Source organism: Chelon labrosus (genome assembly GCF_963514085.1).
Source record: "Chelon labrosus genome assembly, chromosome: 10".
Lineage (NCBI taxonomy): Eukaryota > Metazoa > Chordata > Actinopteri > Mugiliformes > Mugilidae > Chelon > Chelon labrosus.
This window is the reverse complement of record NC_140360.1, coordinates 4,834,041-4,859,462: the sequence shown is the minus strand read 5'-3', so window position 1 is coordinate 4,859,462 and position 25,422 is coordinate 4,834,041. Positions and strand designations below refer to the sequence as shown.

Below are 25,422 nucleotides of genomic sequence, written 5' to 3'. Positions count from 1 at the left end.
GCTCACTCACATTCCCACTGACGCCAGAAGAAGAGAGAGGAAATATGGGACCAGTTCAGTCGGCCCGGTGTGCATGAGCAGGTCGCAGGAGAGCAGGAGGTTTTCCAGCAGCGCCATCAATCTTCAGACTCCCCAGACGAAAAATCACACTTTGAATTTTTCTCATTTTGGGAAAGGAAGAGGAGTGCCCCTAAATGTGACATCACGAGAAACCCGAAACCGTCATCTCAGCAGCCCTCCCTCTTCAACCGCCTGCTCCCACGTTTGCTGCCCTCTCCCTGACACCAAGCACTCTGTGCTTCCTCGCCGTCCTCCACAAACAGGCCAGTCCTGCTCACCGTTACCTACTGTTTCCAAACTGCACCTTTGTTCCCAGGTGTTCCCTCTCCACCGACACCAACACCAACACCACCACCACGGCGATTCAGACTGACAGCCATCGAGGTCTGCTTCTGGAGGTAAGTCTCTCTGACTTTGGGATTGTGCTGCCATGTGGTTTTGCTCTGCTTGAGAAGGGTCTGCAGGGAAGACCACGAGAGGAGAGCAGGGTCTGTGCATTGACAAGTTTATCAGACTCATTAATTAAGTTTTGTGTGTGCACAGTTTTTTTTTCTTTCTATTAACTCATGTAGAGTCATCAATTTTACCATTTATTAAATATTTAACTTTGATACCGTGAACGAAAACAGAACTGCAGAGGTTTTGGAGTGGCCTCATGTGCAACATGTTCTATTAAATTCATATTTTAAACGATAAAAGGTGGATTATGAGAAAGATGTGAGAACATGTGCTTTAAGGAACATATCACATGTAATTTTTTATTATCTCTGCATGTGCATTTCCTTGTTTTTGGACATTGTCTTCCAAAAGACGCGTCTCTTTTTCTGAAATGTAAATTTAAAGTGCAATATCAACCTCCTGTCTGCAGACATGGTCATCAGGGTGTGATTAGCCTAGCTTAGCCTAATGAGACAACAACACTGAGAGGTGTTGGCGCGTTACCGGCTGACCGTTATCCCCTTTACTTCCAGTCTTTTATGCTGTTATGCTAAACCACACCATGCCTACAGCTCAGGGCTTTACCCACAGGCACGAGGCTGATATTTATGCGGACATCTGGCTGCAGGAAAAGGAAGCAACGCTTCTCCCGACATGCAGTAGTGTTTATTTAATGTGGAATGGCGAGCATACCGCCGTGTTTCTGTCATATCAGCGTGTTAACAGCTAGTACGTCCAAAAGGTGCCAACAAAAAAAACTCTCCAGTCTCATTGGTGCGTGGGGTGGGTGGGTGTACTTGCATCACAATCACAGAAGTTAGACAGATACCGCAAGTAAAAGGGAACTTTTATTACTCCTCATGATGCACTTTTGCACAATTATTCTTGCCACCGTCTAATAGAAATGTCGCCCCATCGATAAAATCTTCCAGGGTTAAGATACAGCCTGATCCTGATGTGGATCACAAAGACCCTCTGCTCTAAGTGTCACGCAGCCAACGTACAGTATCAGTAGGTATGGGATCATTAAACGCACTGTAACCGTGATAAGTACCGAACTCAAACACCTGCTTTCGATGAAAACGTGAACATATCTAGTAATGTCAACAGAGCATGCACAGCAGCAGCCTCTCTTCACAGGAGAAAAAAAAAAAACCTATTTACAAACTGAGTCCAGTCCACGTGACCTACTACTGTACAGAATGTCAATGTCTGAGGAACCAGACATCAGTCATGTTTGAGCAGGGAGGTCATTTTCAGCTGTTATCACCGAGACTACTGGAGAAGATCAGATATCAACACTCCAGCCTCCTGTCTGCTGTCAGTTATTATTATTACTCTCATACTTATTCTCATTTTCCTCATCATCATTATTATCACTACCATTATTATATTTCTACGAGCTTTATTCTTCTACTACCTATTATTATTAACAATAACAATAAAATAAATATATATAACACCATATAACTGCTAATATTAATATGTATAGTAATATTAATATGATGTTCATAAATTATATAAATTATATTTATATAATAATCATAATAATAATCGTAATATATTAATAATAATAGGAAGCCTAATAATAATAAATTAATATTAATATTAATATGGTATTAATACGAATATGATGTTATATAAATAAATATAGATATAAATAATACAATATTAGTGTTAATATCTATATTAATATTGATGCTAATATTAATATACAGATTTATATTAATAATATTAATACTGATACTGTCCTTGGCATAATCTTTATTATTATTATTATTGTTGTTGTTTTTATTATTATTATTATTATTATTATTATTATCACCAATATAAATATAACTAACATCACATTAATATTATTATACGTAGTAATATTTATGTTAATATATGTATATATAATATAGTAGTAGTACTAGTAGTAGTACTAGTAGTAGTATTGCTACATTCAGATTTGCTCAAATGTCAAACAACAAGTAAAAATAAACTGCGGGCCCCTGCCCCTGGTGTCCCACAACAACGTGCAGTAACTAGAACAGTATATCGCACATACCATGGGACATATAGCTACCGGCTCATTTGCCTTCTTATCCTCTGCTCTCTCATCAGTCTGGTTTCCAGCAGCAGCTGTTTCCAGCTGGTGACATTTAGCAGCAAAAGAAGCAGAAACGTCTTCACAGGAGCTACAGGACACCAACCTGAAGCTGAAACATAGACTCATCAGCGTTATGAATCAAAGCTGCAGTGACATGTGAAGGGCTAACAGAAATGGCGCAGCTGTTAGCACTGTTAGCTCACAGCAAATAGTCTCTGTTGAGGATTTATTTTTCCTCCAAAGTCCACCGACATGCAGGTTAGGCTGACTGGTTATTCTGGGCTGGTCAGCTGTAAAGTGGGTAAAGCTAAATGATGAGCTGTGATCCCATATAGATTTTTATGTAAATTTTTTTTTTTCACCGTGTACACGATACAAGATGATATCAGCTGTACCCTCAAGTCAATAGGACGTGACAGAGTTTGACCTGGAGCATCTGTGAACAAATGTTGTTCAATGATTGCTCTCTTCCACCGGTACAGTCAGACCCAACGCAGACACATGGAGACGAGAGGCTCACGTGTACTTTGGTACTGATGACACTGAACACTAACAGGTTGAACTCGATGTTTTTCTCTCGGCACGTTGTCTCGAAATCAGAAATAACGGTTTATGGAGTTTTTGACCACCTGGGCAACGAAGATGAAACAGATTACAGCAACGGATCGTAACGTCTCGCTGCTGAAAATCAGTTTGATCCATCAGTTTCTTATTGTGTGGCTCTTCCTGTCCAGAAGCGTCATTATCAATGTATGCAAGTCAATGGACACTCAAAACATACTGCCTGGCCAAAACAAAACAATCGCTATTGGATAATTCCTGCATGGGTGATTATCTTTCAGCCGGCAACAAGTTATTTAACCCCAACTGATGCAATGAGTAGCTTCTCATTTCTTAAACAACCATGTCTAAAGACACATCCTGTGGTCGTGGAAAAGATGTTAGTCTGTTTGAGAAGGGTCAAATCATTGGCATGCATCAAGCAGAGAAAACATCTAAGGAGATTGTAGAAACTACTAAAACTGGGTTAAGAACTGTCCAACGCATTATTAAAAACAGGAAGGATAGTGGAGAACCATCGTCTTCCAGGAAGAGAATCCTGATTGATCGTGATCAGCGTTTGGTGAAATCAAATCAAAGAAAAACAACAGTAGAACTCAGGGCTATGTTTAATAGTGAAAGTAAGAACATTTCCACACGTACAATGTGAAGGGAACTCAATGGATTGGGACTGAACAGCTGTGTAGCCTTAATAAAACCACTAATCAGTGAGGCTAACCAGAAAAAAAGGCTTCAATTTGCTAGGGAGCTTAAAGATTGGACTCTGGAGCAATGGAAGAAGGTCATGTGGTCTGATGAGTCCAGATTTACCCTGTTCCAGAGTGATGGGGGCATCAGGGTAAGAAGAGAGGCAGATGAAGTGATGCACCCATCATGCCTAGTGTCTACTGTACAAGCCTGTGGGGGCAGTGCTATGATCTGGGGTTGCTGCAGTTGCTCAGGTCTAGGTTCAGCAACATTATGTGTCCAAAGAATGAGGTCAGCTGACTACCTGAATATACTGAATGACCAGGTTATTCCATCAATAGATCATATTCCAAGATGACAATGCCAGGATTCATGGGGCTCAGATTGTGAAAGAGTGGTTCAGGGAGCATGAGACATCATTTTCACACATGGATTGGCCACCACAGAGTCCAGACCTGAACCCCATTGAGAATCTTTGGGATGTGCTGGAGAAGGCTTTGTGCAGTGGTCAGACTCTCCCATCATCAACACAAGATCTTGGTGAAAAATGAATGAAACACTGGATGGAAATAAATCTGGTGACATTGAAGAAGCTTATCAAAACAATGCCAGAGAGAATGTGTGCTGTAATCAAAGCAGGTTTAGTTTGAAAACTTTGTATGTGTTGTTTCTGTCCAACACCTATATTTCGCACTAAATGTCAGAGACAGGAACTTCAACATGAATGTCAAATTATTTAGCAGACACTTGACGAAATGTGGGGGAAAAAAGATGCGCAAAAGAGAGAGAGGTTCAATGAGTTCAGGAGATGAAACAAAAACTGGGCTTGAAATATTTTTAGTGGTCTGAATGACTAGAACCAGAGACTTGTGGAAACAATTATGAGCACACAGCGGCTTTTGTTTTGTAAAAAGATTAAGCCAAAATATTATAACTAGGCCTGCATACATTTTAGGACTTCATCACATTAATCCCTGATCATTTCCATGTACCAGAGCGGTTGGCAATAACCAACATAAACATAACTTCTCAGAAAAATTGACACTTGAACATACATCAGTATTATATTAGCTACTTAAAATGACAGAAACCATCCTTGAAAACAAATTATTTGTCGTGTATTTTAGTGTTTAAGTTTGGCCCAAGCCCCGCCCACTAACACGGAGGGGGTGGGGCTTATGACCTATACTGCAACCAGCCACCAGGGGGAGCTCTACTTGCTTTGGCTTCACTTTTAAAAGAGCTGTCATGGCGTCCATTTTTTTTATACAGTCTATGTTTTTAGATTCACACTGAACTAACCCTTTAATTCTTTTCATATTCTTCCTCTCTCTGAAGAAATAAGTCGCAAGGATGGAGCTGCAGAAGCAGCTAAATGGCAATCACCACGACGTTGCCATGCCTGTGGAGCGAGGGTATGTTTCTCCCGTGTGACTGACTGTAAACCACAGCGAGCATTTACATATATGTACAGCCCAGGTGTGACGGTTTCTCTTTGGTGTGATGACGCAGAATCCCACCGGAGGAAGAAAAGTTCCTGCGGCAGAAGGACGATGGTTCAAAGAGGCCGCAGTTCACAGATGTGAGTGTGAAAGAAAAACTGTGGCAGCATTAGTAATTAGTATTTATTCTTCTTTTATTATCTGTGGACATCACTCAGGTCTACCAGTAGTGCTGCTTTTAACTATGTTAGCCTTTGAAGCACAAACTTAAGTTCCCCAGATCGGACAAAATGTCCAACATCCTCCCTCTGTCCTGCATCACGTGTCTTTGATATATATTTTTTGTGAATGTGGCTCTGACAGCAGATTTGTTTCTATTTTTTAAAGCTGTTTTAAGTGAACAAAGATTTCACGCATTTCTTTTCCAGTTTGAAGGTAAAACCTCCTTTGGGATGTCCGTTTTCAACCTGAGCAACGCCATCATGGGCAGCGGCATCCTGGGACTGTCGTACGCCATGTCCAACACCGGCATCGTCCTTTTCTTGTGAGTGACAAGAATAGTAGACAACCGAAGTGTGATATATACACACACATGTTCTGTAATTGTAAATACGACACCACACTTATTTACGGCTCATGTCAAACCATAGCTGTGACATTTATAGTCCAGACCGCACGCTGGCCCGCGGGATGAAGTTTGTTTTTAGTCATAGAGGAGCAGTGTGTGAGCTCAGAGTTTGAATAAATACTGCGAGACTAATCTGGACCTCATGCCACCATTCAGCAGAGCAGCAATCCTAAAAATACAGCAAGGGTTTATCAGGATGAAGAGTGAAGCGTATATCCATATAGTGGGAGTGAATGGGGCACCGAAATACAGCCTCGAAATAATGCATTATCTGCAACGAAAGTCATTCATTCCACCAATATTTTGTTATGATACACTAGTGCTATTGACCCTGTTGAGTCTGGAGTTACCTGTTATCATCGTCTGGGGTCTGTAGATTGACCTACTAACCTCTGACCTGGATGATGTCATTTCTGAACGCCACACGCACCCTGCGACGGTCGGTAGCTACTGCTACTGCTATGTTTTTTGCAACGTGGCTGAATATTTTTCCGACTCTGAGGTTGTGGACAACAAATTTGTTTATGATGGACGTCCTTACCGTTTAGAGCCAGAGTATACGGATGAGTAGCTCGTTGAAAGGGGGATACGGAGGCAGAGAGAGGAACAGCTGGCCAAAGAACAACAAACCACTGCACGTCCGCGAATAGATAACAGGTAACTTTGGACTCAACGGGGAATAGCACTAGCGTATCATAACAAAATATTGGTGAAATGAATGAGTTTCGCGGCAGATAATGCGTTATTTAGAGGCTGCGTTTGGGTGCCCCAGTCACTCCCATTATATGAATATACGCGGCACTCCACTGGATCTAAATATCGTCCGAATGACTCCAAATGACACCAAAGTTATATGGGTGAGTAAACGATCTTATTTTATGCCAGAAATTAGGTCCAGGTTGTAAAAAACGGTAATTCCCTTTTAACTTCCAGGTCAAATTAGAGTCCATCTGTTCAGAAGTGTTTCCAGTTAGTGTAACCAGATAGACCCAGATATTATTTATTGCTCGTTTAGTTTTAAAAATCAGGGATTTTCCACATGTTCGTGGAAGTGTGGGACAGCACGGACAAAGGAGCTTTCTGAGGAGCTCAGGAAAAGAGTTGCTGTTGCTCATCAGGCTGGAACAAGTTAGAAAACCATCTGCAAAAAGTTTGGAAGCATGAGGGACCATCCCAGTCAGCATAAACTACTGAAATGTGCATAAGGATTCCTGACATACACTGACATATTTTTAAAAAGGCCACTCAGGTGAAGTTTGAGGAGTCACGATGTAGACTCTTTATGGTAAACTCCTATCTTTACATTTACTTTCATTCAGTAACTGATGCATTTAAAAGAAGAAGAAGAAGCATTCTTGTTCAACCCTTAATGTTCACATTGAATTGCATTTGTGTCTCAAAGGATCCTGCTGACGTGTATCGCCGCTCTGTCTTGTTATTCCATCCATCTGCTGCTACGCAGTGCTGGAGTCGTGGGTAAGCAGCGTCTCCTCGTCCCTTCTCTTCTCACTATGTTCTGTATAAATCCTGTGCAGTGATTGTTATATATATATATATATATATGGATCTTTGTCACTGGTCTCTTCAGGTATCCGTGCTTACGAGCAGCTCGGCCTAAGAGCTTTTGGTCATCCGGGAAAAATCCTAGCAGCGGTCATTATAACGCTGCATAACATCGGAGGTAAGACTCTTACGTGCTGCGTACTGCAGGTGTTATAAACTGCAGCGCCTTGTAAAAGTCTAGAACTGAAGAAGCTGCTTGGATGAAACGTCTGCAAGAAACTACACATCCAGTTGCCTTTCTTTAGTGTTTTTTTATTTGTTTTTTTTGGATGTGTACCATGACCTGAATGATGAATTCACTGACAAACACTCACTGTCCACGCGTTTCCTCCCCTGCAGCCATGTCCAGCTACTTGTTCATAGTGAAATACGAGTTACCGCTGGTCATCCAAGCCTTTCTTGGCCAGACTCCAAGCCCTGAGTGAGTACTTTGAAATTAAGTTCAAGTCCAGATTTGTCAAATATGAATTCACCTCAGTCGACCGGGCTTGGATTACATTCTGCAACGAGTCTGAGCATCAACCGTTTGTCTGGTAGGGATGTCCCGATCAGGTTTTCTTTTCCCTCCCGATACGATGTTAAATAAACAAAATTTCCTCCCCTGGAGATTCACAAAGGCTTTCATTATCTTCCTAGATCACGTGTGCACTGTGCGACCGTGTTAATAAATATTTCTGTCAAAGTTAATGTAGTGTGGAGAGGGTAGCTTGTACCTTGGCTCCAGAAATGTTCCGGTAATCCAACACCATGAACTCTGTAACCCTCTGTGGAATATTTTTTGCGTTGTCGCCGTCTCCAGGAAGCTTTTCTCTTCTTTTAAACGTTGTGTTTGATGTTTGTTGCCGTTTCAGTGCAGCCTTTGACTTTAGTGGACTTGGTGGTGGCAAATCAAGATGGTAGTGTTGAATAACGATCTCCTACTACTACCTCGGCAAACATCCACATTGGATAATTTACAAATTTTCATGTTGTAAAGTTCTTCCACACAGCAGACATGTTCAGTCACGTGATTTTGGGTCAACTTTTGGCAACTTTCGCGCTAGCCAACCGCCACTAAAACACGATAAGAAGACGACGTTTTGACGCTACAGGGACGTGATTTGGCCTAAAATAACTAATTACTAAAGTTTAGCCATGGCTGAAGCCTGATACTGATCCAATCATTGTAAAAATGCTTGGATCATCCGTGATATCGATCGGGTCATCCCTATCGTCCGGTGTGATCTCAGCATAAGGATTGTTAAATTCTCACTGCATGCAGGTGTGAAAGCGTAAAATATATCACAAGTGTCTACAACAGGAACCAAGAACTACAGTTTCACAACAGATCTGTTTGCATGTCAGCTGTTTCTCATGGTATGTGTGTGTGTGTGTGTGCTCTGCACCCGTAGCGACTGGTTCATGAATGGAAACTACCTCATTATCATCGTCACCGTTTGCATCATCTTCCCACTGGCCATGATGAAACACCTGGGTAGGCCGCTCATCCTCGACCTCAACAGACCTTAACAGCTTCTGAGCTTCATTTGTTATTTCAAGTCTTTAGAACGCAGGTGTCAAACATACGGCCCGCGGACCAAAAGCGGCCCACCAGAGGGTCTAATCTGGCCTGCAGCAAGTGTGAAAATTACATAGAAGACTGCGATTATTCAATGAAAACAATTGCTATTCCTAATTGTCCGTAGTTTAGGGTTAGGGTTAGGGTTAACAATGTGCCCAAATTGCACTTATTTTTTAAAGGATAGTTTATTAAATGTACACATTCTCCTAATTTACTTGTTCTTCTTTGCACTAAAACAAAACAAACACTTACTCATAGGTTATTATTGTGGCTTGAGATCAAACTGGTCTGTATGTGGCCTCTGAAACTAAAATGAGTTTGACACCCCTGCTTTGAAAGTAACTCAGCCACCCTTATTGTACAACTACAAACAGATCCTTAAAATATACACTGCCTACTGTCTCTGCACCTCGGTGACTCTTCTTTGTTGTTGTTTTTTTTCTCTTGCATCCTGCAGGATACCTTGGTTATACGAGCGGATTTTCTCTCTCGTGCATGGTCTTCTTTCTCGCCGCGGTGAGTCACCACAGCGCATTTAACTTCGAGCCTTATAGGGTGGATGATTACATGTCAGTTATAGCTGTTGTTGTTGTTTCTTTTGCACAAAGAATGTAGTCTGTGTTGTCCATAATGTAGCTGCTAGATGCTGAGATTTAAAGCTATGATGAGGGACTTCTGCTGTACATACACTGTACGCACAATGATGATATAAGCAAATCAGTGCAGGTAAACCAGTCTCTATTAGCGGTATACTGAAATGTTAAAATTGTGGCGCACCAATAGTGACTTTTCACTTCAACCAGCAATGATTTTGGAGCGAGAGCTGAACAGAGTAGCAACCTATAGTAATATCCTACTAATAGAAACAAGAGTTATGAATGTAGCTATGAATACAGCATTTCTACTAGTCAGGAAGAATGAAATAGAGTCTGAGATTCATTCAAGAAAAGTTTCAGAAGAGGGAATGATTGCAGTCTAATCAAGAAAACTTGATTAAGGGACTGTAGACTGTAGGGACATGCATTAACAGCATTTGCGAACTCTAGGTACGCTCAGTGCAAGAAGGGGAATGTAAATGTTCTGCACTTTAATGCGTCTATAACACGGATAGAGATGTAAGATAACAGCCAAGTAACATCAAGCTACAAAGAACTAATGAAAGTTTGTTGTTTCATCACCACATCAGGTCATCTTCAAGAGATTTAACATCCCTTGCCCCCTGGAAGTGTTTGGCAACTACTCCATGAACTCAACAGTAGCGGACGACACATGCGTCGCCAAGTTCTTCACCATCAACCAAGAGGTTAGAGATGAACTCCATTTGATTTATTTTAACTTTACGATGAGCTCCGTTCAGACAGCGGCTGGATGTTTTCACTCTGCATGCCTGTCATTTGATTGCAGACGGCGTATACCATCCCCATCCTGGCTTTTGCTTTCGTATGCCACCCTGAAGTGCTTCCCATCTATACTGAACTGAGCAAGTGAGATCCACGCTGCACAAATCAGACTACTGCACTCTTCATGTGCAAGTACATACAATGCACTTTCACAGCATACTGTATATTCAGTTCAGTTCAATTTGGTTTTATTTATATAGTGTCAATAATACTACAAATTAGAAACACAATGAGACACACAGGAGTGAATTCACAGATGACTCAAGGAAAAGGCAGGACTATTTATACACAGCATGGGCTGAGGGGTTGATGAGACACAGGTGAAACTAATGAGGGCGGAGCCACAAGGAGAAACCAATCAAACAATCAGAGAGTGGGAAACACAGGAAGTAAAGCAGGACAAGGAACTAAATGAATAAAATGAAAATAAAGAACACAAGGAAAACCAAACAAGGTTACAGAAAACACGTGTTTTGTGATTTTGCTCCACCAAAAAAAAAAGCCAGAAACAAATCAAACGTTTGTCCAGATGATTGAAACTGCTTTAATTTAGAAAGATAAAATTAATGACTTAATATTTAAATAATTAACCTGACCAAGGGTTTTTAAGTCATAATTCTCAAGAAAGCAAAATAAAACACCACGACATAACCATGTTGCATCACTCTGGGGCCCTTGACGGTACTTGTTCCTTATTTCCTGGTCCCTTATGTAAATTTCATCCTTAATATTATACTCTTTGTTTGTTTGTATATATTTGTGTGTGCATACCACACAAATTCCCCATTACTTACCTGTATTCATATCATCCATCTTGGTTATTACACTCATTTTCTTTTTATTTATTTTCTTTTTATTTTTGATTTATTTTTATTTTTTATTTATTTTAGATTTTTGATTTATTCTTATTTTTTATTTTTTTTTATTTTTATTATGCTATATATATGACATATACATATATATATATATATATATATATATATATATATATATATATATATATATATATATGTAACAACTTTAACCATCACAAATGAACAATGGTCTTTCTTTATCTTATTTGTTTTCTATCATGCATTTATTTATGTACTTATAAACTTATTTTTCCTCCTTTACATTCATATACCTCCCAGATTCACCGGTTTTCACTCTGCACTCACACAACAAAACTCTCACAAAAAGTCTTAATTCTCAGCTTAATACACGTGTCTTGCTGTTTTCCTAAAGTCCAACCAAGAGAAGAATGCAGCGCATTGGCAACGTTTCCATCTTGGGCATGTTCGTCATGTATTTCTTCACTGCCATATTTGGTTATCTGACGTTCTACAGTAAGTCGGCTCCAGATTATATTTCAGTTTAGTGACGGTGACGCGTCAGAGGTTTTACATCTGTGTTGTGTGTGTGTGTGTGTAGAGAACACCGAGGCTGAGCTCCTGCACACCTACAGTAAGGTCGACCCCATGGACACTCTGATTCTGTGCGTGCGGCTGGCTGTCCTGGTGGCTGTCACGCTGACTGTACCTGTGGTCTTGTTTCCTGTAAGTGCACGTGCCACAACATTATGACCACTGACCTCTGTTGCCAGACACCACGGGACACCCTCAGAAGGCCCATGTCCATTCTCTGATGAGTGTTTTGGAGGCACAAGGGAGCCACAGATACATTTTGGTGTGTGATCTTTGGTTTGACGCCTCGTGTGTTCTCACGTCTGTGTTTCCGTCAGATCCGTCGCGCCCTCCTTCAGCTGCTGTTCCCAGGGAAACCCTTCCACTGGCTGCGTCACGTCGCCATCGCCGCCTGTCTGCTGTTCTGTGTCAACCTCCTGGTCATCCTCGTTCCGAACATTCGAGACATCTTTGGCATCATTGGTAGTGTGATATTAATCACAATACGATACGATAAGAGAGCTGGTATCCGTTAGGTAAAAGCTCTGTTACACTCAGATGTTGTGCCTCCTCTTTGTGTCCAGGAGCGACCACGGCCCCAACTCTGATCTTCATCCTCCCGGGACTGTTCTACATCCGCATCGTCCCAACCGACCAGGAGCCAATGAACACCAGACCAAAGATCCAGGTGAGCTCACGTTTGTGTCCGTGACTGTAACAGAAGTGAAAGCTTTAAGAGGCGCTCAGGTGATTTCCAGACTAACACATGTGCCGGGTTCGCAGGCTGCATGCTTCACCGCGCTGGGCTTCGTATTCATGACCATGAGCTTGACTTTCATCGGCCTGGACTGGACGAGTGGAGAGAAAAGAAGTCTCGGCGGCCATTAAAGCGCGCTCTATCCCCCCCAACCTACCCCCAGCCCAGGACGCCCTCAGTCGTCTGGATGGGAAGCAAGACTCATGGAAGGCTCAGGCTCTGATAGGACGGTTTGCATTAATAATAATAATAATAATGATAATAATAATAATAATAATAATAAGGACAATCCGTTCTCCTAGAGCGATGCAGCCTGTTTTTTGTCACTTATCCACCTTATGCCTCCAGGATCCACCAAAGCTTGACATGAGGGCCTGACAAACATGGAAGCCCCTCAAACACTAAGGTTAAATGTGATGAATAATAACAGAGAAATTTAAAGTAGAAAAGTAAAGTAAAAAGATATCTAAATTTGAAGGAAGAAGTGTGTTTATAGACAATTCACCTCACCTGATGTGTTTTATATTGTAATTCTGTAGACTAGGGTTAAGTTTTGGCTAAATTTATACAACTGTGAACCAGGTAATTTGGTATAATTGTGAATTTATTCTAGAAAGAGTATGTGTTTATTGTTTAATAAAATTCACGAAAGATTAAACCTGTATTATTTTATTTTTTCATAATGTGCACAGTGTAATGAAGAAGTCTGCTTGGAAACAGATGGATAGAGACACATGTTAGAAGGACAGCATGTTTGAATGAGGATAAACTGAGGAATAGCTCACTTACACAAATCAGCCACAACATTATGACCACTGACAGGAGAAGTAAATAACATTGACCATCTTGTGTCAGTTCAATGTTCTGCTGGGAAACTTTTAGACCTGGCATTCATTCATGTGGATGTTACTTAGACATGTAGCACCCACCTAGACCAGACCAGGCACCCCCACCCCATAGCAATGACACTCCTTGATGGCAGCAGACATCCCCAGCAGGATGCAGCCTGACACAGACACACACACAAAAACGCTTCAGGAAAAACTAATTTATTCATTCATTTTCTGTAACCGCTTGTCCTGTGGAGGGTTGCGGAAAGGCTGGAGCCTATCCCAGCTGTCTTTGGGGCGAGAGGCGGGGTACACCCTGGACAGGTCTCCAGTCTATCTCAGGGGTAACACAGAGAGACAGACAACCATTCACACTCACACCTACGGCCAATTTAGAATCACCAATGAACCTAACCAGCATGTCTTTGGACGGTGGGAGGAAGCTGGAGAACCTGGAGAAAACCCACAAAGAACCCACAGAGAGAACATGCAAACTCCACACAGAAAGGAATCAGTCGGCCCATGGATTAGAACCCAGAACCTTCTTGCTGTGAAGCATCAGTCATGAGGAACAGCACAAGGTGTAGATCTGGCCTCCAAATTCACTAGATCCCAAACTGATCCTCTAGCCCCCCACTAACACAGGACACCCTCAGAAGGCCCATTTCCATTCTCTGTTTTGGAGGCACAAGGGAGACCTAGACAATATTAGGAAGGTGGTCATAATGTTGTGCTTGATCGGTGTATAGTGTATATAATGTTTAGACATCAGATTGTTGATCGGATGCTGTTTTAGCTGCAGGGTAATTGCTCAACGTGTCCCCTCTGTCCAACCATTGATCAATAATTAATAAAATCACACATTAAAAGACAACTCAACACATGTTTTTTGATAATCACGACTGTCACACACCGTCTTCCAGTCTTTAAGGCCTTTTTATTTGAGCTGGTACCATTCTCTGTACACAACAATACTTTGCTGATAGATCTGGACAACTTTTATTAATGGACTACATTCAGATGCCATTCACTCCAACACGTTAAGTTCAAATACAATGATTACGACAAAAGGACAAAAAAAACGCTGATGTCGGACGATGGAGGAATAATTAATGTATTAAAAGTGACTAATTATTAAAGTCTAGGTTTCGATTCTAATCAGACCTCGTGAAAAAAGTTCATACAATAATATGAATGCTAGAAAAGGCTCGACAGCAGCATGCTCTGCTGCGCGGTATTCTGTTTTCATTTGGGTAGACAACAATCAAACCAGTGCGTGGGACCTCGGCGTCCCACCACAGGATTCAGTTTGAAGCTCGCTCCATCCAGGGTGCGCATTAAAAACCCAGATTAGTTTCCATGGTACTGATTCAGCTCGTCTTTCTACAGGAAAAAAGCAGGTCTTCACGTGTTAATGGACAGCAGTCTCCTCGGTGTGAACGCTGCCGTGCTAAACGCGTCTTTGGCTCCGGGTTTTCACTCCGGCGGTCCCGCAGAGCGAAGCGGGGCCTCCTTCAGCCCTCTCGGACCTTGGCGGCGAGCGCGGAGTTCTCCTGTCGAATGGACTTGTAGTCGTCGAGAATTCTCTCCAAGTTAGCCACGGTCTTGTTGCCGTTCTCCGTCTCAATCTGTGAATAAATGGACAAAACAAAAAAACAAAAAAAATACATTACCAGTGTGCACATCTCTGACCAGTCTGGCTGCAACGTGATCAGAAGTCATTCAAGAGCAACTCTACAAGATAATACAACAAGTACTGAAAACAAACCTGCTGTAATGATGAAGACTATGCAACAATAAAAACACTGAGTCAAAGCTTGGAAAAAAGAAAAATTTCAGAAATTAGGGGTTTCCAATCTGTGGCCATTTTTAATTGACCCGCAGCAAATTCTAAACATACAGCAGAGTAAGGACCACACACGGAAGCTGCACTTGACTGTACTGTGCTATCTAGTTTTAACAGTAGGTGGCGGGTAGCGTCTTGAACGCTGCAGTTTCACTACAAAACCAGATGAATCAAAGAAGACTTTTCTCACAGGTGACGAAAAAAAATGGAAGAAACAAACACTGTTATAATGAGATAAAAAAATATACAATACAAAAGGGGAAATGTTATTTTCGTATGCCGAGAGCACTGAGATCTTCTGGAGCGTGAAAGTCAATATCTTTACACAGCTGTAGCATTAGCAGTTAGCTGGTGGAGGTGTCATGGTTTAGGCCGTAGCTAAAGTGCACCTCTGCAGAAATGTAACTACGTGTCAAGGCGACACAGAGCTGTGATTGTTCTGCTTGGTAGTAGCGTGTTTCCCCTTTAGTATTTCCGGCTACTTCTCCATCTCCTCAGTTTTCAAATTGATTGTTTTGTTTGATCAATAAAGATGAAACACATCGAGGAAAGGTTAACTGAGGAGGTTCGGAGATACAAACATTTGTACGACTCACCTTCTGTGAAATTTTGGCAAAAGTTTCAATCGCTATTGTTTAAAGTGAAGCAGGAAGTGGAAACAAAAATTGACAGGACTGGCAAAAAAGACACAGCGCCACCTAAAGTTTGGGTGGTGTTGTTACAGAGTGAGCCAGACTAACGAGCGTGCAAGTATAAATGGCTCACACCAGCGTAGGCTACGTACGTAGGTTACGGAGTCTAGTCATGCAGTACCTTAAATGAGCCTTTAGTCGTAAAAGTCCTTGCATTTATTTTTCAACTTTTCTACCTATTGGTACCAGTGTTCATTTCGGTCCTACCTGCTCCTCCAGATCCCGAATCTCTCTCAGGATCGTACCAGTGTCCTCGATGGTTTGGATCAGCTGATTGCAGTTCTACGGAAGAAAGGGAGATGACGGAGGGATGACATGAGCCACTGGTAAGACGCAACACAAGACGTTCAAACAAACACGGTGACATACTTCATGTAAGGCAGCCAGATACTTGTAGGATTTGCGCACGGATTCGTCTTTTTTGGCGTCCTGCACACAAAAGATAAAAGAAGAAGAAGAATGAATTAATATATAAAACATTTGGATCGTAATGAAATGAAGTGTAATTTACTACGCAGTGATGGTCATTAGGTCACTTTATTAGGAACACCTGCACAATCTAATACAATCCAATGGAACAGATACACCGATCAGGCGTATCATTATGACCACCTTCCTAATATTGTGCAGGTCTCCCTTGTGGTGACTCATCAAAGAATGGACATGGGCCTTCTGAGGGTGTCCTGTGGTGTCTGGCAACAGAATGTTGTTAATGGGGGGGCCTTTGAAGGGAGGGGCCTCTGTGGATCATCCCACAGATACTTGATCAGTTTGGGATCTAGTGAATTTGGAGGCCAGGTCAACACCTTCTGCAGCGTTTCTGTGTGTGTGTGTGTGTGTGTGTGTGTCTGTGTCAGGCTGCATCCTGAAAAGAGTAATAGTAGTACCTTAAAGACGAGCTCATCAGTCACAGCAAAGGTCCTGTCCAGCTTTCCTGTCAGGGTGTTGATCTCTTTCTGGAGCTCCTTAGTGTCGGACAAAATCTGAAAGAAAGGTCAAGATGGCGATGCTTAGAGTAAATCTATGGATCACAACCACGTCACTGATTAGAACAGATCTTTATTATTCATGTTTGCACTACTGCTCTATCCCTTCTGCTACAGTAACACTGAAGGATCAATAAAGGTTTATCTTATGTTGTGGCAATTTAGTGAGACAAGTTTAAGAAAATATCTTGCCTCGGGATCTTACGGAAACATGTTTAATGACTGCATCATGATGTACGATCCAGATCTGTTCAGTCTAGCTGTGCGTCTGTTTGTTTGCTTTTAAAACACACCTTTGTAATCTCCTCCTTCTGTTTCTTGATGTTGCCGACGATCTCCAGAATCCTCTGAGTGTACGCTGACCGGGACACGTCCTGAGGCAGGTTTTCTAACTCCGTCACCTGCGTTGGAGGAGGACGGGGACGAAACAAGAGTCAAACACATCCAGGACATTCAGTGACCAGAAACTCAGTAACTGTAAAGTTCATCTAAATCCTAATCATGCTTGCAAGTTCTTGCTACATACTATGTAAGAAGAGAGACATTTGTTCTTGTTCTCGAGGTGAGCAAGAACAAGAACAAAGTTGGTTCTGGTTGTTCATACTTCACGAGAAACTCAAGTGCCGAAAAAGTGTCCTCATAGGCCCCTCCCACTGCAGCAAACGTCACACCCGCTAAGCATTGTGGGAAATGCGGGAGATTTCATTCAGCGTGCACCCACACATGGTACGACGATCTCTACCAGAGCCCGTCTACGGAGAGCCTTCCCACTCTCTATTAAGTCCCATTGTAACGAATTGTGGTTGCAGTTCCACCAGATTTCCACTGGGGGCGATCGCCATGAGTGCAACATGAATGGGACTCTATGGAGCTAAACGGCTAAATGTGTCTCTTTCACCCGATTGTCGTTGAGAAATCTCAGATTTGATTGTAGGTTTTGCAAGTTCGACACGGGTTATAGGTCAAAAGTTGAATGAACGAGAACTTATGTCCTTTCGTTTTCTTACAGGTTGAGTTGTTGTTGCCCATAACACGCTAGCATTGTGCTAATGAACGCTGATTGGTCAGTGAAGGACTGATTACGACCAGATCCCGCTTGACGGCATCGTGGCATCCGAAGCGGGACCAGAATGTTAAGGCGGACTTTTTCGCCCAAGTTTTTTTTTTTTCGGCCCGGTCTTTTAAAACAACGAAACAGAAACTCTTCTAGCACGATTATTTACCCGTGTCAGCTGTGTTGTCCATGCCTCGAGAGAAAAGAAAGTGCAGAGCGCGAAAGCACCAAAGCAGTGGCTGAAGGATTGCCGTAAAGCAGTATCTGGTCGTACGATGTGTATGACGTCATTGACATTTTAAAATACTTTTTAAAGCAAAATAAGTGACTCTAAAAAATCTAACACCCAGCAGTGTGTAATTTCTTTGCATCTCCTTTCAAATTCAATATTCAAATTACTGCACAAAAAATTATATCCTGAGAAAAGTGGATTTTGAGGGGTACTGCTCCATAGACCGCCATTCATTCTGCACTCGTCCTGAGAGCGCCCTCATATGGAATCAGAGTGGAACTGCAACAGTTCAGAACCCGGAAGTTCAGTGAGAGTGGAACTTCTCCCCATATTAGACGTTCTCTGATCTCTACCCAGGACAGATTAACGGTCACGCTGCAAATATTAGCATCTGGGAGCGCTAATATCATATTAACCACGCCCACTTCCAAATTCTGACCAATCACAGAACAGTAACTGGACACCACACGAGAAAAAAAAAAGTTCTTCCCGGTTAATGTGTTGAGAACAAGCTGTGAGAACTCCCAAACGACGTAATTTTTTCTTGCAACCCTCGCTGCAAGAAAAAAATTCTTCTTGCGGAATACTGAATTGAATTACCAGTTGTTTGTACATTTCTTCCTTTTTCTTGGCCTCCTCTGTGGACACACAGATCTTCTCGTGCAGGGACTTGATCTCAGAGAGCTTTCTGGACGACTCCATCTGTGGGAAAACAGAAACAAACTGTGTGATTGCTGAATACTGGTGGAAATTCTGAGATGCGAGTAAAATTGGCGGAAGATTCTGCCTCGAAAGATTAAGTCGTTACCGAAAGACGCAGAAAATGCAGGAGTCTAAACTGAATTTGCTCAAATGAATCAGACTGATGGGATGATGATGATGACTGAAGGTAAACTGTGACAGTGTCAAGCCGAGGTCCATTACATGAATAAGTCTGAAAAGCTGAAAAGCGTTTTGTTGCTTTACTGAAAAATAAAACAAATCTCAAAGCTAAAATATGAATAGTGCAAGAGCTAGAAAAAGGGTGAACTGAAATGTAAGATGTTAAAAGGTTTCATTTTGGGTTCCCGACCTCAACTTCTACTTTCTCTATTAGACTCATACGTTTGGAAAATCCCTTTGAGGCGGAACGAAGTCATTAGTTTTATAGTTCAGATTGTGTTTTATAGTCTCACAGTTTAAAAGAGCACACGTTAACATTTTGATGTGTACATGTAGAATAAAAGCTGTGGGAGAAACAAGAGCTTAAGTCAAATCTGAAGAGCTACTGGGCTTGATGTCATCCACTATAAATCTGGTCATTCTGCACAATATACATCCCTCATACACTCAGAAGTCAGCTGAAAAAGCTTTAACTGTGATCATCTAAAAACTGTAAGGCTGCGTGTGCTTAATATAATTTAATAGTCCAAAGTCTTGTGAGCTGTTTAGGGTTTAGATAAAAAGCAGTAGTTCTGAATTCAAACGTTCTGATCTGTTCGTATCTCAGTAACACGTCTGTTACACCAGCAACAACACTGTTAAAACACCTTTTTACCGTGTCAAGCGATCAAACGCCACCCACCTCTTGGCTGCTGCAGATTTCTTTGAGTCTTCGGTGCTCGTCGATGAGCGGGGCGCGGTGTTTCTCCCACTGACAGGCCAGGTGCACCACCCGCTTGGCGCTGGCCTCCACTAGATCCTGGAGGAAGGAGGGAACACAGGTATCTCAGTAAATGAAATGAGTCCCAGGGCCCCCCATGCTGGGACTGAGGAGATCAGAGCTCACTTAGCCTCCCCCCGACTTACCTGAAGCTTCAGCAGATTGTTGTCCACGTCTGGTAACAGGCCGATGGTTTTCTTCTTCACTTGCATCTTCTCCTCTTTTTCAGTGTTCCCCAGCTCTTTCTGTTTCAGCTCATCCAACACCTGATCACACGGAAAACAAAGAATTCTTCTGTGTTCATTGATTTTCTTTTATAAAATCTACTTCCTATTACAGTTAGCTCCTGTCCCTTCTACCACACTATGCTAACAGCAGCACTGGTACTGGTCTATCCTTAATTATCATGCCTGTTCTGTAGTCACACAGCACATACACCTTATACGTCTAATAAGTTTACCTAAAAAGGTAAATGTACACTTTGTAAACATTAAAAATCCCTCCACAGAAGCCAAAGCACTATGCAGAAGCATCTCAAAGGAGAATTTCTGAAACTTTCCGACCTCCGAACAAGGAGAAGGCAGCGTCTGTATTTGAAGCACGGACTGTATAATAAGTGGACGCCATGACAGCTCTTCAAAAGTGAAGCCAAAATATCGAGTAGAGCTCCCCCTGGTGGCTGGCTGCAGTATAGGTCATAAGCTCCACCCCCTCCATGTTAGTGGGCGGGGCTTGAGCCAAACTAAAACACTACAATACACGTCAAATGATTTTTCAAGGATGGTTTCTGTCATTTTAGGCAGTTAATATAATGTCGATGCATATTCAAGTGTTTTCTGAGGAGTTTCGTTTTCGTTTGTCATTTGACGCTATAGAAACAGGATGTGACATCATGACGACTGCAAGTTCAACTGCTCAGTGAAGCCGTGAGAGTAGGAAAATTTAATGAATAAATAAATAAGAACAGTTTATAATCCAACATATTTCTTTTGTAACTAGTGGAGTTAAAGCAGAGCGCAGTATTAATCAAACGCTAACACCAGTACGTCCAGAGGAAGTGTGGCCGGGTCATCGATAACGTGGCTCCACTCTCAGACTGTACTAGTCAGACTCTGGCTCCAAAGTCTCAAGATGGCGCCGAGCATATCCCCAGGATACTAGCGTGAGTTTGATCAATGGGAGGAAGTGGAGCCGTGTAGTCCATTTTTCTACAGTCTATGTTTCGGACTGTTGTAGTGAGTTTAGTCTGACTGTTGGTTGTGATCAGTGTCTGGGAGACTCAACAAAGACTCTGTAAGTTGTATGAAGTGCCACAGTCCATTAAGTTCAGATCAGGTGGACGTGTGTTACCTGTGCATTAGTGAAAGTGATGTGCTTCATGTCTGCTGCTAGCTGGTCAGCCTCAGAGCAGAGCTGCTGGAACTGCTGCTGGAGGGAACCCAGCTCCTCCTGCTGACTGAGCTGGACGTCACCCTCCGCGTGACGCCCAGTGGCGATGGGGGACGTTACTGCTGCGTCTTCCTGTAGGACACATGAAAACACAAACAATTCAGCTCGCATTAAAACGCATGTATTTCTTTCTGCGTTCTGCTCACGCAGCGGCACGTACCTGCGTGAAGGCGAACTTCTGCGAGTGGACAAAGTGGGTGCCCTTGACGAGGATTTGGTCGGAAGGGGCGGCGCCTCTGAAGGTGTGCAGGACCTCAGATAAATCAGAGGTGGAGCAAGGAGCATTGAAGGCACGTTCAGGAGAGGAAAGGGCAACAGAGGACAGCTGCTCCTTGATGCGTTTATGCAGCCGGGTTAGTTTTCTGGACCGGTACTCCTGTTAAACATGAGGTCAAAGGTCAGTCTAACTCTGTCAGGTACAAGAACACAGGCTACCGTGTCAAGGCTGTAAGCTTTTTCTGAATTGACTTATTGTTTAAAATGTTTTGGGAAATCAGATTACAAGAGACAACCTCTAAAAATCCATCTAAAAACCATAACTGCCAAATTGTGTTGCAATCTAATAACTCAAGCCACTTTCTGAGATGGACCGTGCATAATTTCACTGACTACAGTGTGTGTGTGATCCCTTGCCTGTGGCGTGAGTCGAGACAGCAGCCCCTGACTCTTCCATTCGTTGTCCCACTCCTGGGCAGTACTTAGCTCAGCAGTATGCTGCTCCAGGATGGATGACACCAGAGAGGAACGATGGGGAAGCTGGGAAGTCACAGGAGGAAGAACGTCCCGCTGGTAGTCCTTCACTTCTAGAGAAACACAGCGTACTCACATTTTAGGAGATCACGGAGAGCCTTGGTGAAAGAGTTCATGCAGCACACGCGTAGCAGCTGGAGGCCTACCTTTCAGGTGCTTCTTGTCTTTAGTGCAGCAGTGTGGTAAACTGAGGGGCTGGGCATGGAAGGTGTGCAAAGCTCCAATACCCTGAAAGAGACAGAATTTACAAGGTCTGAATGTGATCTAATCCTCTATACATTACAGCTTTCCCATTTACTTTGGCCTCTATTAGACATTTACTGATGAATTAAACACTTAACATGTGTAGATTATGTGTATACAGATCTTCAGGATCAGGCTTCAGCCAAACCCGATCTTGTGTAGTTACTTATTTTAGACCTGCCATAAATCAAAACCACATCCCTGTAACGTTTTAGCGGCGGCTGTGTATCGTCAAAGCTGCCAAAAATCGAGAGGATCCAGAGGATGCTGACCTGTCATCACAAATCACTATCATAATGTAAATTTAGTATTTAATATATTAAGTTTACATTTTTCAAGTCGTTGGATTAATTCAGTAAAGAGGTTATTCAGAGCAGAAGACATTATTTCTGAGAAAACCTTATTTTTCTTTATTAGTTTGCGATAACAGATGACTATAACGCTGCAGGGCCTCCTCTGCCGCTACTCGGTTCAGTTCAAACGCGTCTCTGCCGGCCGTAACTCACCGCTAAACAAGCTGCTTAGAGGGTGAATGCGTGGCTGCATGTAGCCAGACACCACAGTGAGTCATTAAACGCATTACCTGTGTTTCACACTGCAGGGGCAGTCTGCAGTTTGGAGGCAGCCAGGGCACCGCCTGCTGGGCTTTGATTGCAGCAGCTATGGCTCTCTGTAGGACCACCGACTTCCCTGCAGAAAGAGAAAGAAGGCAACAGCTAAAATAGATGATAAACGGCAACAACATCATAAGAAACAAGTGGTAAAATAGCCAGTATACCTCATTATTTTCAAGTTGACAAAAATGCAATGGCTTTCCGTTGACTAAAACTATAAAAGATGGAATGTGACTGTACCTGTGGGCTGGTCTGAGGTCTCGGCATTCTCTCTGGGCAGCTTCTCCACCAGGAACATGAACAGGGAGCGGATCTCTGATTCGTTGCTGTACAGAAACGTCTGGTAGCCGATCTCCCCTTTATAGCCAATGTCCTGAGAGCCAAGAGTTTCATATTAGGGATGCACACGTACCACAATCATTCAATCTGATGCTGTGCTCATGCACTTTTATCAGTGAAACAGGTTCCACAAAAGTGGTATTGGTGGATCCAGGTACACGTTTCTAAGAGGTGTCTTACCTGACAGGCCTGGGCCAAGCTCATGCCCACCCTGAAGCGGGCAGACATGCCTGGAGGGAGGGAGGTGGGCAGGGCGCTGCCCAAGCCTGGATCGATCACCCGGATACATCTGACCGCCGCCTCAACGATCAGCTCGCTGCTGAACTGTTTGACGCTGTCAGTCTCCTCGCTCAGCTCTCTGCAGGACAAACATTACACCCCCAGGGAGTCATACAGCTGTCACAAAACAGCCTTAAATAACCCACATGCACAGAGCAGGCATAACATTATGACCCCTTGTGGGGACTCATCAGAGAATGGACATGGGCCTTCTGAGGGTGTCCTGTGGTGTCTGGCAGCAGAGTGTTGTTAGTGGGGGCCTTTGAGGGGAGGGGCCTCTGTGGATCATCCCACAGATACTTGATCAGTTTGGGATCTAGTGAATTTGGAGGCCAGGTCAACACCTTGTGATGTTCTTCATGTTTTTTTGAGTTTTTGTGTCTGCATCCTGCTGGGGATGGCTGCTGCCATCAAGGAGTGTCATTGCTATGGGGTGGGGGTGCCTGGTCTGGTCTAGGTGGGTGCTACATGTCTAAGTAACATCCACACCAATGAATGCCAGGTCCAGAAGCTTCCCAGCAGAACACTGAACTGTCACAAGACGGTTTAAATGTTATTCACTTCTCCTGTCAGTGGTTTTAATGTTGTGGCTGATCAGTGTACAGTCTACACATATTTTGGATCTTTTTTGACATATTTATCATTTTGGTAGGGTGTCCCAATGACTTGCATCAGCCATTAGCTCAGGAGGCTGCACTGTACTTGTAGCTAGACCCAACACAAACTCTGACTCTGCTTCACGAGGTTTTTGCATAATGACACGTGAATTTAATTGTGCAAAAATGCATGCACAGTTTTGAGACTTTTACATGACATTCATACTTATATTGGTACTAGCTAAACGGGCTAGAAGCGCTTATGCCTCTGCCCCCCCTCCATGCTAAACCTTTAGTCGTTAGCTCAGTGTAAAGCTGATACTTACGTGCCGACTTGTTTGAGGGCGTGAATCAGGATTTTGTCAACTTCCTCCATCTCTGAAGTTGCTCTGAGGGAACTAGCAAACCGTCACGATTCTCAGAGCACCAGTGACTAATTCACATCCAGTTAGCTGAGATCACTGTGGAGTCGCCTCAGGTGACAGCAAACCGGGGGGATACCTCCCATCTTCTGGTAGCAGTTAGTTAATTAGAAAAGGCTGACAGTCCTCCGACAGAGCCCAACTGCCACTCTTCGCCTCGCTACTGATAAGCTTTTAACATCTAATCAACAAACTGAACCTCTCCGAGTGAGTCTGGAGCAAACCTTGAGTCCCGAAGACGGAGAATAAGCAAATTGAGCAGCGGTGCGTTTCTGGGAGGTGGCGTTTTCCTCCCGACTCGCTGTCGTTGAGAGCAACTGGGAACTGAGCAGGCGAGGAATACACTTCCCAGCATGCACCAAGACGCAGTCTCATGACCGGAAGCGAGCTGCTTTGATTGCTGAAGCTGCTATGACCTGTTAACGTCTGACTTTTTTTAATATGAGCGAGTTTATAACAAGCGGACAGCTCAAAGTGCGCCACACCAAACTTGATACGTTTGCACTTTATGTTCCAGTAACGTCTGCTTCTTCTTCTGCTTCTTCTGCTGCTTCTTTTTCTTCTTCTTTTGTTTCTTTAATGGCGGTTGACAAACTAGCTTATATACTCATTACCGCCCCCAGCTGGACTGGAGTGTGGATAGAGCATGCATAGACTGTAAAAAAATAAATAATAAAATTGATGACAGCTTATCAAAAGTGAAGCCAAAGCAAGTATTTTTTTTTCTTTTTTCCCACTCTCACACTTTATTAATAAGTTCAATACACAAAATATTCATTATCTTTCAGCTGGCAACAAGTTATTTAACCCCAACTGCCCCAACTGATGCAATGAGTAGCTTCTCATTTCTTAAACAACCATGTCTAAAGACACA

At 42.8% G+C, this 25,422-nt stretch overlaps 2 protein-coding genes across 2 annotated transcripts; one reads left to right on the top strand and one right to left on the bottom strand.

Moving 5' to 3' along the window:
* Positions 1-327: 327 nt before the first annotated feature.
* LOC311494113 (sodium-coupled neutral amino acid transporter 3-like) lies at positions 328-13,168 on the top strand. The gene is made up of 16 exons (XM_084552994.1): positions 328-458; positions 5,177-5,253; positions 5,351-5,420; positions 5,709-5,824; positions 7,311-7,384; positions 7,497-7,589; positions 7,811-7,892; positions 8,863-8,945; positions 9,490-9,548; positions 10,219-10,335; positions 10,437-10,516; positions 11,660-11,760; positions 11,846-11,970; positions 12,156-12,300; positions 12,402-12,505; positions 12,601-13,168. The coding sequence occupies exons 2-16, from the start codon at positions 5,192-5,194 to the stop codon at positions 12,703-12,705; spliced, it is 1,416 nt and encodes a 471-aa protein (XP_084409120.1). The 5' UTR covers positions 328-458; positions 5,177-5,191; the 3' UTR covers positions 12,706-13,168.
* Positions 13,169-14,321: 1,153 nt separating this feature from the next.
* ccdc22 (CCC complex scaffolding subunit CCDC22) lies at positions 14,322-25,053 on the bottom strand. The gene is made up of 16 exons (XM_084554052.1): positions 24,453-25,053; positions 23,432-23,609; positions 23,153-23,285; positions 22,882-22,988; positions 22,202-22,283; positions 21,939-22,108; positions 21,466-21,681; positions 21,207-21,377; positions 20,003-20,122; positions 19,779-19,895; positions 18,815-18,916; positions 17,222-17,329; positions 16,830-16,925; positions 16,312-16,371; positions 16,150-16,224; positions 14,322-15,032 (listed from the first exon to the last, which is right to left on the bottom strand). Exons 1-16 carry the CDS (start codon positions 24,500-24,502, stop codon positions 14,919-14,921), a joined length of 1,899 nt encoding a protein of 632 aa, XP_084410178.1. The 5' UTR covers positions 24,503-25,053; the 3' UTR covers positions 14,322-14,918.
* Positions 25,054-25,422: the final 369 nt, after the last annotated feature.

Excerpts from the sequence above, each read along its gene's own strand:
- ccdc22 (XM_084554052.1), bottom strand. The coding sequence starts at position 24,502 with ATGGAGGAAGTTGACAAAATCCTGATTCACGCCCTCAAACAAGTCGGC. Across the intron at positions 22,989-23,152 it reads GACCTCAGACCAGCCCACAG|GGAAGTCGGTGGTCCTACAG; the intron begins GTACAGTCACAT and ends CTCTTTCTGCAG. Across the intron at positions 21,378-21,465 it reads AGAAGTTCGCCTTCACGCAG|GAAGACGCAGCAGTAACGTC; the intron begins GTACGTGCCGCT and ends TGTGTCCTACAG.
- LOC311494113 (XM_084552994.1), top strand. The coding sequence starts at position 5,192 with ATGGAGCTGCAGAAGCAGCTAAATGGCAATCACCACGACGTTGCCATG. Across the intron at positions 7,385-7,496 it reads ACGCAGTGCTGGAGTCGTGG|GTATCCGTGCTTACGAGCAG; the intron begins GTAAGCAGCGTC and ends TGGTCTCTTCAG. Across the intron at positions 9,549-10,218 it reads TGGTCTTCTTTCTCGCCGCG|GTCATCTTCAAGAGATTTAA; the intron begins GTGAGTCACCAC and ends TCACCACATCAG.